General features: G+C 39.8%; 1 protein-coding gene across 1 annotated transcript in view; it reads left to right on the forward strand.

Moving 5' to 3' along the window:
• ANAPC1 (anaphase promoting complex subunit 1) overlaps positions 1 to 15548 on the forward strand; it is a 131023-nt gene that overhangs the window by 46978 nt on the left and 68497 nt on the right. The window contains exons 14-18 of the mRNA XM_011980520.1: positions 1819 to 1953; positions 4869 to 5009; positions 5533 to 5593; positions 8864 to 9051; positions 13950 to 14024. Of these exons, the coding sequence (XP_011835910.1) occupies positions 1819 to 1953; positions 4869 to 5009; positions 5533 to 5593; positions 8864 to 9051; positions 13950 to 14024 (600 nt within the window). The remainder of the gene's footprint in view (positions 1 to 1818; positions 1954 to 4868; positions 5010 to 5532; positions 5594 to 8863; positions 9052 to 13949; positions 14025 to 15548) is intronic.

The raw sequence follows: 15548 nt of genomic DNA on the forward strand, positions 1-15548 counted from the left end.
TTGCAAAGAGTAGGGCAGGTATAGTGAAAAGTTTCTGTCCTGATTGGACACTCTTTTCCCAACACTTTGGCTGGAAAGAGTAAGAGTTTCTTAGTGCCTGTTTTGTCTGTGAACATTGGAATGTCTGTGTTGCAGACACTTTGAAAGCCTGAGGCGTGGTTATGTAAGGAGTCAAAAAAACCAAAAACCTAGGGAATTCATCATTAGGTCATTCCTGGGTCTCAGGTTACTAGCCAGTTGGTCTCCTTTTCTTTACTTTTTCAGAATCTTCCGTTAGTTGCATTATAAATTTTTTTCAGTTTTTTTTTTCTTTTTGGTGATTAATGGGGGAAATAGCATGGTATGTGCTTATCCCATCTTTTCATAAATTAGGGGTCTGAGATAGCTTTTAAAAAATTATGCATAACTAGTTCTCACTGTTATTTTTGTTTTTTAAGCCTAAGGATTTTATTGGTGCAACTCCTATTATTTTGTTAGCTTTTGAGTAGTGTATTAACATGAATATGTATATTGTTAAGATCTCATTTTAGTTCTGAGCATCTCCTTTTTAGTCTTACCACGTTTTCAGCCTGTATAGATGTGAATTTCTGTTTTTCCTAAGTACCCTACAGATAGCCAAAATAAGGAGTGGTTAGCATGAATTGTCAACTCATTCTTTTTTTTTTTTTGAGACGGAGTTTCGCTCTTGTTGCCCAGGCTGGAGTGCAATGGCACAGTCTCGTCTCACTGCAACCTCCGCCTCCTGGGTTCAAGCAGTTCTCGTGCCTCAGCCTCCCAAGTAGCTGGGACTACAGGTGTATGCCTCCACGCCCAGCTAATTTTTGTATTTTTAGTAGAGATGGGATTTCACCATGTTGGCCAGGCTGGTCTTGGACTCCTGACCTCAGGCGATCCACCTACCTCAGCCTCCCAAAGTGCTGGGATTACAGGCATGAGCCATCGTGCCCTGCCGACTCTTTTTTTTTAAGATCAAAGAATTTATTCTAATTTATATAGAGTATTTTTGAGGAAGAAATAATTGAGAGTTTATTATTGAAGGCAGATTGTGTGCTGGAGAGCAATTTGAATAGTTTGGATTTAATTTCTTGAGCATTATCTGACCTTATTTTCTAAGCCCCTGGGGGATAATTGGTGCTCTTTCTCTCAAGGTTTGAGACTTCTAAGATTGTTGCCTATAGTCTCTGAAAGCTTAGTGTTCTTACTGTCTTTATGACCAAAAGGTAGAAGAGTGCATAGTGTACAGATTTTTGTAGAATGTGTTGACTATATTAACATTCCCCTCCTTGCCTGCAAAAAAGTCTTCAGTAATGAAGAGAAGGAATCCAACCAAGAGAAATTACACCAAGTTGTGGGAGACCTAGGTGGGCAGATCGCTTCAGCCCAGAAGTTCAAGACCAGCCTGCATAACATGGTGAAACCCTGTCTCTACCAAAAAATACAAAATTAACCAAGTGTAGTGACATGTGCCTGTAGTTCCAGCTACTCTGGAGGCTGAGGTGGGAGGATCACTTGAGCCTGGTAGGTTGAGGCTGCAGTAAGCTGAGATCATGCCACTGTACTCCAGCCAGGGTGAGAGAGTGAGATCTTGTCTCAAAAAAACCAAAACCAAAAACAAAACCCAAAATTATACCAAAATATTTGCAGTTGGATGGTGGAATTGGATAGATTATTGACATTTGAATTGTTTCTTTGTTGTGTTTGGTGAGCATAAACTTAGAAATATCAAAAGAAATATATGTTTACATTCCTTAACATTTTATTTAAGGATATGATGCATTAAAAGCAATATTTTTTTCCGCATGTTTTTATTGCTTAAAGGTGGGAAAGGTTTTTATTCCTGGACTGCCAGCTCCTTCTCTGACGATGTCCAACACAATGCCTCGGCCCAGTACTCCACTTGACGGCGTTAGTACTCCAAAGCCTCTTAGTAAACTCCTTGGATCATTGGATGAGGTAAGAAATGGACTAGGTGTTGTCAGAAAGTTAACATTTTTTAAAGAAGTTTGGTCAAATATTAGTTCTTTCCGTGGTTAACTTAATTTTAATTAGTACTTGGAGAATAAATGTTTTCAAACAGAAGTGATTCAGTTAACATACATTGACCTCCCTTGTGATGTGTGTGATACTTTTTGAAGGTGCTGGAGAGATGGAAGTGATACATTCTTTTCCATCTAGGGGTCTCACAATTGTGTGGAGTTGATATACTGTCTGCATAAGAAATTAGAATTTAAGAAAGACTCATGACTTACGAATGAGGAAAAGAGAGTACCATCGTTGATTGACTGATGGGAAGATAACATCCAATGGGAGGACATGGCAAAATCAAAGCCTCATCTCTGAGGCTGTCAGTCTTGGTTTGGACCTTGGGGATGAGTAGGATATCTATAGGTAGAAAGGAACATTCAGGGCAAGGAGGAATCACACAGGCACAGGCAGGAAGGCCAGATAATGTGGAACATTTTTTAATGGATATTTGTATCTTCATCTCCTAATCATTAGTTAAGGACTCAATAAATCTGTAGAATAAATACTTATAAAAGTACAAGTAGGGTGTGGCAGGATAGAGTTTGGATAACAATACTCTTTTTTGAGCATTTTCTATGTGCTAGGCATTGTTCTCAGTGCTTTATTAGTATTATTTCCTTAGAACAGCTTTATTGAGAAGATACTACTGTGAAATGAATCTTTTTTTTTTTTTTTTAACAAATGAGAGGTTACAAATGAAATAAACCTAATAAGTGGTAAAACTGGGATTTATACTCTTACTAATGTGCTCTTAAAGGAAGAAAGGATGAAAAGGTGGTTTTATTCTGAATGCAATTGCCAGGGCCTTACAGGATTTTGAGAAAGGAGTTACGAGGTTTTGGATCTGTGTTGTAGATAGGTGTATTTTGGGATTAAAGATAAGGAAACCAGTTAGCCTCCAAGTGAGGTTGTCTGTGTCAGTGTAAGAAGTATGAAGAGGGTCTGAATATGTGTGGAAAGGAGGAAATCACATGAGAGGCCTTGAGACATAGAAATGAGTTTGACAGCTGATTGGTTTTGTGCTCCGGGGCTGGGGAAAGGTGATGTCACATGAGGCTCCGAATTCTCTGAATGACCTGGGAAGGTACCTGGATTTACCAAGTTAGGAAGCCTGGAGAAAAGTGGTGTGTATTTAAAGAACATGTGAGTGTGGATGTTTAGGGACAGTTCAAAGGGAAGGTTATTGTTATCAATTGTATTCGATAATGTCTGTGTCTTCATTATATTTTTAAACATGTGCAACATTGAATTTTTTCCTTCACACTGGCACATTTGCAGAACATTCAAAGGGGAACTGGAGAAGTGTCAGAGTGTTTTGTGTGATTCGGAAGAATTTCTTTTATAATGGAAAATGATTTCCAACTTTTTTAGAATTCTGTAAGCCTAGTAACAATTAGTGCCTTTTTGATAGGTGTAAGGTCATGGAAATAATAGTCTAACACATTGGCTGATGGCTTTTCCACTTCTCTGGAAGATTTTGCTAGTAGACTTAGAGCCAGGACCAGTGGAGCTGAATTTTTCCTGGTGACTTTTAGAGTAGAATCTGGAATAGAATAAATACATCTTAGTCTTGATTGTCAGTGTTGACAAGATATTCACTTAGAGATATATAAATTGAATTAAAGGAACCAAAAAAGGATCAGTGGTCATGACTGGAGATTAAGATTGGAAGCATCTGCATGTAGATAGTAACTAAGATTATTTAAATTTTTTGTTTGCATATCTGTAGTAAAGCAAATACATACTGTTGCTGTATTTTTGAGTAAATAATTGCCTATAAGGGAAATGCCACGAAATGCTGGTCTCATTTGTTTGCTTTTTCATTATTGTCCTTTCTTCCTGGGCTCTTAGTGCCTCAGCTGCCTCAAATCACAGTTTAGTTTTTTTTTTTTTTTTGAGATGGAGTCTTGCTCTGTTGCCCAGGCTGGAGTACAGTGGTGCAATCTCACTGCACTGCAGCCTCCACCTCCTGGGTTCGAGCAATTCTCCTGCCTCAGCCTCCCATATAGCTGGGACTACAGGCGCCTGCCACTATGCCTTGCTAAATTTTGTATTTTTGTAGAGATGGGGTTTCACCATGTTGGCCAGGCTGGTCTTGAACTCCTGACCTCAAGTGATCCGCCCGCCTCGGCCTCCCAAAGTGCTGGGATTATAGGCATGAACCACTGTGCCCGGCCCACAGTTTAGTCTTTAGCCCTGTAAGCTTGCTAACGGTGCTGCTGGCTTCTCTCCCTCTTAGCTATGGCTTTCCTTGCATATTGTCAGCCTTTCCATATATTCCTCTTACCACCAAAATTTGCAGATGGCCAGAGCAGGAAAAGCAAGGTTCCCCAAGAACGCTGGCCCCTTCCCTGCAGTTGCTTTCTTCAGATGAAAATGTTGGCCCCCTTCCCTGCAGTTGCCTTCTCTCCTAAATCTTGGTCCCTCAAGTCCAGGTTTCTTCCACAGTTTTCCCACAGCCATCAATTAGATGTTTTCCTTTTACCTACCTTTTCTAGTTGTTTTCTGTGAGGACCTTGGTTTGCTGGTACTTCATTGTATCTGGAACCAAATTTTTTAAAGAGCCAGGGTCTTGCTGTGTCACCCAGGCTGGAGGGCAGTGGCTATTCACAGGCTCACTACAGCCTCAAATTCCTAGGCTCAAGTGATTCTTCTGCCTCAGTCTTCGCAGTAGCTGGGATTCTACAGGTGCGCACCAGCGTGCTTGGCTTGGAGCAGAATGTTTTTAAATCATTACATCTTATTGTTTGTTAGACCATGTGCAAAAAAGAAAGAGTTAAGTTTCCTTGTCCTTAATTTCTCAGAAAACAATTCATTTGTGTTATGTTTATGACTTTTTACAGGTTGTTCTGTTGTCGCCGGTTCCAGAGCTGAGGGATTCTTCAAAACTTCATGATTCTCTCTATAATGAGGATTGTACTTTCCAACAACTTGGAACTTACATTCATTCTATCAGAGATCCTGTCCATAACAGAGTCACCCTAGTAAGTATAAACATTTGGTAGCTTTCCAAGAGGTGGGCTGACATTTCAAATTTGACAGAATAGAAAATTTTATCTGAAAAATGACAACAAACATTTCTCATGATTTAAAAAAATCTATTGTGTCATTTTTTGGCACTATTTTACTTTTTACTATACAGTAATTCTGCTTGTTTTCTACAGTTTCTGTATTTTTAAAAACAGTGAAAATGAAAGCTTGTTGAGTCAGTTGAGTTGTATATTGATATGATTTTTTGTCTTTTCATTAAAAGTAAATGTCCTTTTGATGATGGTGACTCACTGTATAAAGATTAGACACTTTTTATTAAAACAAGCATTTTGGAAAGCATTTTGCAAATAATTACATTTAAAGTTTCTGAAATTTGGAAGTGTTCATTTCTGTTTGAAATTGTTTTTCATTTATTTTATTGCTTTGATAGGCAAAGTCTTGTACCAGCTATTTTTAAGACATTCAAAGACTTAGAATGCACAGATCTTATTTACTTTCTGATTTGTTTCCATCTAGGAACTGAGTAACGGCTCCATGGTTAGGATCACTATTCCTGAAATTGCCACCTCTGAGTTAGGTACGACTGAGAAGTTTCATTTCTAAGACATGAAGTAATTGTGATTTACATTAATAATTGGGGTTTTAAACACTATTTTGCCATTTTTGAAGCCGCTGGATCAAGTTCTTAGCTTTGTAGAGGAGCTTTAAAGGGCTAGGGAGTGCTTTGTGATGTCTACTCTGTGTGCTCTAAGGCTGGAGTACAGGTGAAGGATGTGCTGGTTCTGTTCCTCTGAGATTCTTCTGTTGAGGAATATAATGCAGTGTAATAATATATGGACATGCTGACTGGGCATGGTGGCTCACACCTGTAATCCCAACACTTTGTGAGACTGAGGCGGGCGGATTGCTTGAGGTCGGTAGTTCGAGACTAGCCTGGCCAACATGGTGAAACCCTGTCCCTATTAAAAATACAAAAATTAGCTGGGTGTGGTGGCGCACTTCTGTAATCCCAGCTACTCAAGAGTCTGAGGCAGGAGAATCGCTTGAACCCGGAATGCGGTGGTTGCAGTGAGCCAAGATCATGCCCCTGCGCTCCAGCCTGGGTGATAGAGTGAGACTCTGTCTCAAAAAAAAAAAATATATATATATGTATACACACACACACACACACACACACACACACACATATATGGACTTGCCTCTTGCAAGAACATCTGGGAAACAAAGCCTAAGCAACTAGGATATTTCTTGGCATATTTAATGTTTTTTTTTTTTCTGTAATGTATTAATGATGTTTTTAATCTTGAATATCTCAATTTTCAGATAAGTTGTGAAATTAACGTAATTGCCTTAATTGAATAAAACTTAGTATTATTGTCAAAATACAGTCAGAATTATCTTAATAAATATTGGATTCTGCTTGAATTATTCCTGAAATGCAGTTTCAAAGTGCTAGAGGAGAGTATTTCTGAACATAGAATAGTAAACAAAATATTAGAATTCAAGGGATTTGCCAACAAACGTAGGTTAAGAAAAGAATGCCTGTATGATATAAGGAACTTCATGACATCTCTTGGTTTCAAAATCTAACTGTCAAAGCGGGACATTGGCAGATTGTAGACTAGAATGACTTTTTCATTTTAGGAATTTTCACTGGGTGGTAAATGGTATTCCAAGTTGATATAGAGATTCCTTGCCTTCTAAAAGGTATTGCATAATCACAAGGCCAGGTACCTAGAAGTATTATAAGCCTAAGCAAAATATATAAAAACAGATAATAATGGAGGAAATTAAATAAATAAAAACAAAAAAATTTACCCCTTTATAGCCAAACAGAAGCCCCATAGCTTATGTACATACGTTTATGTATTTCACCTACAAAGGGTTCTCACACACTCATGCAGCATTGGATTTACGCTTATTTTGGACTCAGCTATGACATACTTGGTTATTTGGTATTTTAATATTATTTGCTTCCAATCTGTGCTGTGTGAGTGTGCACATTGCAAACTGATGGGACAGAGGATGTGTTGCTGAGGATGGGCCCAGTGGCATGACAGTGGAAAGGGAAAAAGGAATCCTGGAAGAGAGGATATGTGAGTACAAAAACATTGCAGTTTGGGATTATTTACTACTAAAAGTAGATTTGGGTCTCTTCACAGTGGTAGCCCTGGCCACTCTGAGGGGCTCATTGTATGCCAGTGTAGTGCTATAATTGACGTGGAGCCATTGAGAATGGTATAAAGCCAGGTGTGGTGGGCTTGTGCTTGTAATCCCTCCCCTTTGGAAGGCTGAGGTGAGGGGATTGCTTGAGTCCAGGAGTTTGAGACCAGCCTGGACAACATAGACTCTGTCTCTACAAAAAGAAAAATAAAATTAGCCAGGCGTGCTATCTGTATGTATCTGTAGTATCTGTATACAGATACAGATACTGTATACATACAGATACTGCATGTATCTGTAGTCCTTGCTACTTGGGAAGCTTGACCTGGTGGACCACTTGAGCCCAGGAGTTGGAGGTTACAGTGAGCTATGATTGCACCACTGCACTCCAGCCTGGGGACAGAGGAAGACCCCGTTTCCCTTTACCAAAAACAGAATGGTGTAAATTATGTGGTATTAACTCTTAACCCTTTTAAGGCAGAGAGCATGTGAAACATTTTAGAAACTGAACAATGTCAGAAATAAAAGTTATAAAGCTTTGGTTCATAGGCATGTTTACTCATTTAGAACATCATGTAATGCTAGCTAAGCATTGCTATTTGTGGATGCATATATTGAATATTATATATTTACTGAAGTATTTAAGCAGTATTTATATAAATGTATAAACATAGAAGTTGTATGTTTTTCATAGTGACTTTTTTTTTTTTTTGAGACAGTTTCACTCTAGTCACCCAGGCTGAAGTGCAATGGCATGATCTCGGCTCACTGCAACCTCCGCCTCTCGGGTTCAAGCGATTCTCCTGCCTCAGCCTCCCAAAAAGCTAGGATTTCAGGTGCCCGCCACAGTGCCCAACTGATTTTTGTTATTTTTAGTAGAAACAGGGTTTCACCATGTTGGTCAGGCTGGTCTCGAACTCCTGACCTCAGGTGATCCACCCGCCTCGACCTCGCAAAGTGCTTGGATTACAGGCGTGAGTCACCGCGCCTGGCCCATAGTGACCTTTAATTTGTCACCTGAGGTAGAACATCTTTAGAGTGAAAGGGGGAGCAGTTAGTAATTGCTGGGGCAATGGATGTAAATCAGTACTGTCTCTGGCAAACTGGGCTATTTGGTCACTTTATTTCTGATTCAAAATTAATGATCAAAAAGCTGTCCTTGGCTGGGCACAGTGGCTCACACCTGTAATCCCAGCACTTTGGGAGGCCAAGGCAGGCGGATCACGAGGTCAGGAGTTCGAGACCAGCCTGGCCAACATGGTGAAACCCTGTCTCTACTAAAAATACAAAAAATTAGCCTGGCGCAGTGGCAGACACCTGTAATCCCAGCTACTTGGTGGCTGAGGCAGGAGAATTGCTTGAGCCCAGGAGGCAGAGGTTGCAGTGAGCCGAGACCGCACCACAGCACTCCAGCCTGGGCAACAGACAAGACTCCATCTCAAAAAAAAAGAAAAAAGAAAAAAAACTGTCTTCAGACCTCTTTCAAGCCCTGTTGAATTCAATAGTTGGTTTTAGTTTCAGATGATTGGTTAGGTAATGTTTGCATCTCATTGGCTCTTTAGTGACAGTTTTCTTTTCATAATAATTGGCCTTTACTTAGTAGAAATTTAAAAACTTGATTATTGAAAGGGAAAAGAAATGCATGCAGAGTAAGAATACTAAAATTAATCTTTGCTTTTAATAGTACAAACGTGTTTGCAAGCAATTAAGTGTATCCTGCCAAAAGAAATAGCAGTTCAGATGCTTGTCAAGTGGTACAATGTCCACAGTGCTCCAGGAGGACCCAGTTATCACTCAGAGTGGAACTTATTTGTGACTTGTCTCATGAACATGATGGGTTATAACACAGACCGCTTAGCATGGACTAGAAATGTAAGTAAATACAATTGTTTTCTTTATGAGTTATTCTGTTAATGTAATGCTTGCATAATTGGTAATGTAACATTGGCATACCATATTCAAAATAATAGAATAATATTAAGGTTTATTGTATCTATATATTGTAAATCAAATCTCATTTAATATTTAATATTAACGTTTTACTAGTAATTATAATTACTGAGCTTTAGAATGTTAAAGCATATATGACTATTTCTTATTTTGCCTTTGTAAAATGACTGCAAGTTATGCTAGGATTAGTGATAGTCTTGGTTTTATTGATGAAGAAACTGGATCACAAAGAAATCACAGATCTGTGATTTTTTAAAAAAACTATGACTAGACTGCATCTTCTGACTCCTTGTTTAACGTTGTTTTCTGAAGACAAGATTGTCTTTTTACAGACATGTTGTTTGGGATGTGAGGAGGAAGGTTTGATTTGAGGGGGATTTAAAGTACTTTAGCCTGAGTATCTACTCTGTCAATGGTATAAAGCCTTATCTCTCACCCTCTTCCCCCAGAAACATCCTTACAGGCCCTTATTAGATTATTTACAAAATCAGCAGAGTGGTGTCTTCAGTATTGGTGATCTCTTTCTAGCTCTGGAGATCCCTCGCAGGACGACCTTGCCTGGGTCACTCTGAAAAAAATCACTCTAGATTGTAATTACCCTTTTTCCAGGTAACTCAGCTGTTCCATTCTATACGTTTTAGCCTTGTACAGCAAATCCATTTTTAAAACTTGCTTTTGTCTCAGTTATAAAAGGAAAATGTGGAAAATGGAGGAATTAAGAAAATAATTCTACTACTCAGAGATAACCACTCTAAACATTTTTGAAGTTACCTTCTATATACAAATATCAATGAAAATTTCCCATCTCATTAAAAAATTTTTCTAAAAAACCTCCATCATTTCATCATAGTGTAGTTTTGTCATAATTAACCCATAGCTAATAATTGTACCTTGTGAATCTTTTGTTTTCCTTGTTGTGAGTAATTTATAAACATCCTTTTTCACGAATCTTTTTTTTTTTTTTGAGATGGAGTCTCGCTCAGTTGCCCAGGCTGGAGTGCAGTGGCGCAATCTCGGCTCCCTGCAAGCTCCGCCTCCTGGGTTCATGCCGTTCTCCTGGCTCAGCCTCCCGAGTAGCTGGGACTACAGGTGCCCGCCACCACGCCCCGCTAATTTTTTGTACTTTTAGTAGAGATGGGATTTCACCTTGTTAACCAGGATGGTCTCGATCTCCTGACCTTGTGTTCGGCCCACCTTGGCCTCCCAAAGTGCTGGGATTATAGGCGTGAGCCACTGCGCCTGTCCTTCTTTTTCACGACTCTTTAACCACATCTCTAGTTACTTTCCAAGAACTGAATCTTAAAAGAGAGACTGTTGGGTCAAGTAATGTTTGGAAAGGGGTTCCCAGGTGACATTCTTACCAGCATCATTTACAAGTGCCATTTCCCCATAGTGTTTATTTGTGGTGTGGTGAACCTTTGCTAGCTTACTGGGAAATTTTATCTTATTTCTGTATAAGTGAATGAGAATTTTTTTTCAAAGTTTCATCAGTTATTTATAATTCTTATTTTTTGATTTGTATTTCATGTCCTTTGTCTTTGTTCCAGTCTCTTCTCAGTCCAGTGGCCAAAGTAATCCTGTTTGATGAAGTCAGGTTATGTTAGTCGCGCGTCTGCGTAGGATCCCCCAGTGACTTCCCATGCCACTCAGAGTAAAGGCCATAGGCTTACAAGATGCCATGTGACCTAGCCCTTGCTTACCTTCCTGGTCTCATTTTTTAATGCTTTGCACATGTCATCCCAGCCACACTGGCCTCAGCTCTGTTCCCTGAGCACTGCCAGCATGTTTCTGCCTCTGAGTGTTTGCACTTGCTGTTACCTCTGTGGAGAATGCTTCCCTGCCTCTCCGACAAGATGTGCTTAGGTCTTTATTGAGATGTCACCTCAGTGCTGCCTCCTGTCTCTCTATGTAGCATTACACCTGCCTCCATACCTTTAGTGCCATTTACCTGTTTTTTTTTTTCTTCTCACTTAAATATAATATAGTATATATTTTACTTGTTTTGTTTTGTGTCCCTCCTCCCCCAGCTGGAATGTAAATTCTAGGAATGCAAAGATTTTTGCTTGGTTTTGTTTACTACTTTCTTTCTCCAGGACCTGTGGTATTGCCTGGCATAGAAGGATACTGAGTGAACATTTGTGAGTGGATGCCATTTTCCATCTGAGTGAGATACTGTTTTTAAGAGTTTGTGTCTATTTCAGCACATGAAGGAATTGCCCTCTGCAATTTCCTTGAGAAAAATCTTACGAGAAAATAGGGACAATTTTTTTTCTTTTTTTTTTTCCTTTTTTTTAAGATGGGGTTTCGCTCTGTCGCCCAGGCTGGAATGCAGTGGCGCTATCTTGGTTCATTACAACCTCTGCCTCCTAAGTTGAAGCGATTCTTGTGCCTCAGCCTCCCTAGTAGCTGGAATTACAGGCATGCACCTCCATGCCTGGCTAATTTCTGTATTTTTAGTAGAGACGGGGTTTCGCCATGTTGGCTATGCAGGTTTCAAGCTCCTGAGCTCAAGTGATCCTCCCAACTTGGCCTCCCAAAGTGCTAGGATTCCAGGTGTGAACCACGGCACCTGGCCTTCTTTTCTTATTTTAAACAATTGTATCAACGTGACATTATCTTCAATTTTTCTGTTCTTTATTACATGTGAAAAGATTAAGCCTCATAGAAACTGTAGATTTCTACATTATGTAAAAGCACGTCAGCTTTCTGTAGTTCTGTATATCATTGTCCTTGGAACTTGTTGATGAATACAGGTTGTTGTGTCCTAGTCTCTGGCAGAGAACCTATGCCCCCTCGCGTTTCCATGTTTTGGGGAGGACTGAGCACCTACTTATTTTTTCCTTTGCAAAGAAGGACATGGCTCTTTGACTTACTTATTGCATGATAATTATAAAGGAAGGAATAAGGAAATCAATTCTTGAGGCCAAGTTGCTTTGCCATTTATTTATAGGACTGCATGGTTAAACCCTTGCTATCTTTTGTCCTCATAGTCAAAGCTTAGGATGAAACGGTCCTCATTGGCAAATGGTTTTCATTTTGCTTTGTTCAGATTTATTCTTTTTGTTTTTGTGGAGTACAGAATTTCTGCCAACGACTAGTTACACAATTTTTGGCATTTCTTTGTGCTTTCTTTAATTTGCTGATGTGTTAAATGAGCGCACTGGACTGTACATAGTAGGAACAGTTGTATTTGGGGTTAACTTTTTGTAGCTTTTGGGCTGCTCTTTTTTTCATTAGCTAAATATTGAATCCCTGCTGTGGGCCAGGCATGATGCCAGGTTTCTCACATATACCCTAAACAAAACAGACTGTTCCTCTGGAATTGACTGTCCTGGGGGAAACAAATAATATTTGATACATGTGTTACGATAGATGAAGGGTAGGGGTCCATAGGAGCATATAACAGGGTTGGCTAACCTGAGACACATGGAAAGAATGAAGATTAAGCAGATCCATGTATGGTACAAAGAGCCATCCTTATCAGGCAGTTTCTACTATCTCATAACTCCAGGCCTTATGAATCTGATAATTATAGCAGGGACATTCGTTTTGACTGTGGGACTTTGTGTGTGTTATATTTTGGTTGAAGTTTTAGGTAAGATAGCTACTGTTTTATTTGTTGCTTTGATTTCACTGTTACTACCAGGTTTTTTATAATATGTATGAGTTGGGCTGTTTTTTATTTGAATGCTTCACAAGCAAACCTCTCTCAATAACATTCAGTTTTAAAAATCACTTTATTGCTACCTATGTTTAGTTTTTATATAGAAATCCGCTCCGTTTAGGTGAGTGAGTTGATAAATATGTAAGTTTTTTAGCATAGGAAAATAGCCATTGCCATTTAAAGAGTTACAGTTTATTAGTTGATAGTCAGTGCCCATGTGAAGTAGCTGGGGCAGCAAAGATTATGCCAGGGGAAATTGAAGAAGAGCAACTTGTAGAAAACTGCTTTTATGTAGTTGTATTAGTTAGAAGATAGGCTCACTATTGTAATAGAAAGGCCTCAAAAGATACAATGGCTCAAACAAAATGTCTGCCTTGCTTACATAACAGGGCTTAGCAGATAAACAGGCCACATAGTTATTCAGGAACCCAGGTTGATGGAGGATCTTTTCTCTTCGGTTCAAAGACTGCCACTGGTTGACTGCGTCCCAGTCAGGTGGAAGGGGCAAAGAGTCTGGGGGAGCAGGTATAGGACTGGACTGGTCCTGGAAGTGGTGACAGTGACTTCCATCTATAATTAACTCTGTCAAAGGGTCACACCTAACTTCAGAGGAGGCAGGGGTATGTGTGTAGTCTGGCTGTGGGTTCAGGAGAAAGAGGAGAACAAAGATTTTCCAGAGTAGCTGCTTGTCTCTACCATATAATTGTTAGGTAGTTTACTGTATATGGACTGTAAATAAATGTTTGCTTAGTTCTAACATTTGACTGATATTGGGTTGATCCTTTGAGACTTCTATATATATATATTGTGGATATGCCTTTTTCCACCAAATATATATGTTTCTTTTTCTACCAAAGATGTGATGTGATCTGTGTCGTTACAGAAGTAGGAGAGGGAAGGAAACTACCATTAAAATCAGTACTTAGGAGCCCAGGCACCGTTCTAGATGTTTGCACATATTAATATGATTTCATTTCATCTTCACAGTAATCTAGAAGAAAGGTATTTAAATAATGACTTTCCAGTTAAAAAATGAGTTTTGATGGCTTTCCTCAGTTTCCATAATTGGCAGAACTGATTTCTGAATCCTTTAAGTTGATCAGTTGACAGGAATGAGTTTATGATTTTTATCTTTTCTTTTGGGGTTGCTTTTCAGTTTGACTTTGAAGGATCACTTTCCCCTGTCATTGCGCCCAAAAAAGCAAGGCCTTCCGAGACTGGATCTGATGATGTAAGCATTATTATTTCTTGCTAATACAAATTAATTTGTGGATATTCATACTAGTCTCCCACTTCTTGGTATTCCTGACAATTCCTCTATCTTTCCAACACCTTTCACTTTATTTATTTTAATACTGAGTAACAATTATTTTGAAGAGTAGGCTCTGTTACATTTTCTGTGGCCTTTAATGATTATCTAAAAATTAATGTATGTATTACTGCATGATTTCAGTTTGGGTTTGTAGACATTTTATTATCAACTGATCACCTGAAATGACAGCATTTACCTTTTTTATGCAGTGTAAATTTTTAAATTAAAGTTCTCAATCATATCAGGTTCCATGGTATATTCTTTTTTTTTTTTTTTTTTGAGACGAAGTCTCGCTCTGTCGCCCAGGCTGGAGTGCAGTGGCCGGATCTCAGCTCATTACAAGCTCCGCCTCCTGGGTTTACGCCGTTCTCCTACCTCAGCCTCCCGAGCAGCTGGGACTACAGGCGCCCGCCACCTCGCCCGGCTAGTTTTTTGGCGTTTTTTAGTAGAGACGGGGTTTCACTGTGTTAGCCAGGATGGTCTCGATCTCCTGACCTTGTGATCCGCCCGTCTCGGCCTTCCAAAGTGCTGGGATTACAGGCTTGAGCCACCGCGCCCGGCCTCTTTTTTTTTTTTTTTTTTTTTTTTGAGACAGAGTATAGCTCATGTTGCCCAGGCTGGAGTGCAGTGGCACGATCTGAGCTCACTGCAACCTCCACCTCCCAGGTTCAAGCAGTTCTCCTACCTCAGCCTCCTGAACAGCTGGGATTACAGGTGTCCGCCTCCATGCCCAGCTAATTTTTGTAGTTTTGGTAGAGACAGCGTTTCACCATCTTGGCCAGGCTGGTCTCGAACTCCTGACCTCAAGTGATCCGCCGCCTCGGCTTCCCAAAGTGCTGGGATTACAGGCATGAGCCACCGCACCCGGCCTCCATGGTATATTCTTAAGTGGCCCAAATGTATTTTTTAAAATTATAGTATAATTTACAAAAATGAAATACATCTTGAGTTTACAGTTTGATCAGTTTTAATATATGCACACTCAGGTAACCCACCCTCCTATAAAGACACAGAATATTGTTATAACTCCATAAAATTTCCTTGTTTGGTTTTTTTTTTGAGACAGATCTCGCTTTGTCGCCCAGGCTGGAGTGCAGTGGCACGATGTCGGCTCACTCTAACCTCTTGACTCCCAAGTTCAGGCAATTCTCATGCCTCAGCCTCCGCAGTAGCTAGAATTACAGGCGTGTGCCATGATGCCTGGCTAATTTTTGTATTTTTAGTAGAGATGGGGTTTTGCCATGTTGGCCAGTCTGGTCTCAAACTCCTGGCCTCAAGTAATCCGCCCACCTTGCTCTCCCAAAGTGCTAAGATTACAGGTGTGAGCCACCATGCCCGGCCCATGGACATATATGTGTGTGTGTGTGTGTGTGTGTGTGTGTGTGTGTATATTTTTTTTTTTCTTCCTTCCTTCCTTCCTTCCTTCCCTCCCTCCCTCCCTCC

The sequence above is a fragment of the Mandrillus leucophaeus genome, unplaced genomic scaffold (assembly GCF_000951045.1).
Source record: "Mandrillus leucophaeus isolate KB7577 unplaced genomic scaffold, Mleu.le_1.0 Scaffold214, whole genome shotgun sequence".
Classification (NCBI taxonomy): Eukaryota; Metazoa; Chordata; class Mammalia; order Primates; family Cercopithecidae; genus Mandrillus; species Mandrillus leucophaeus.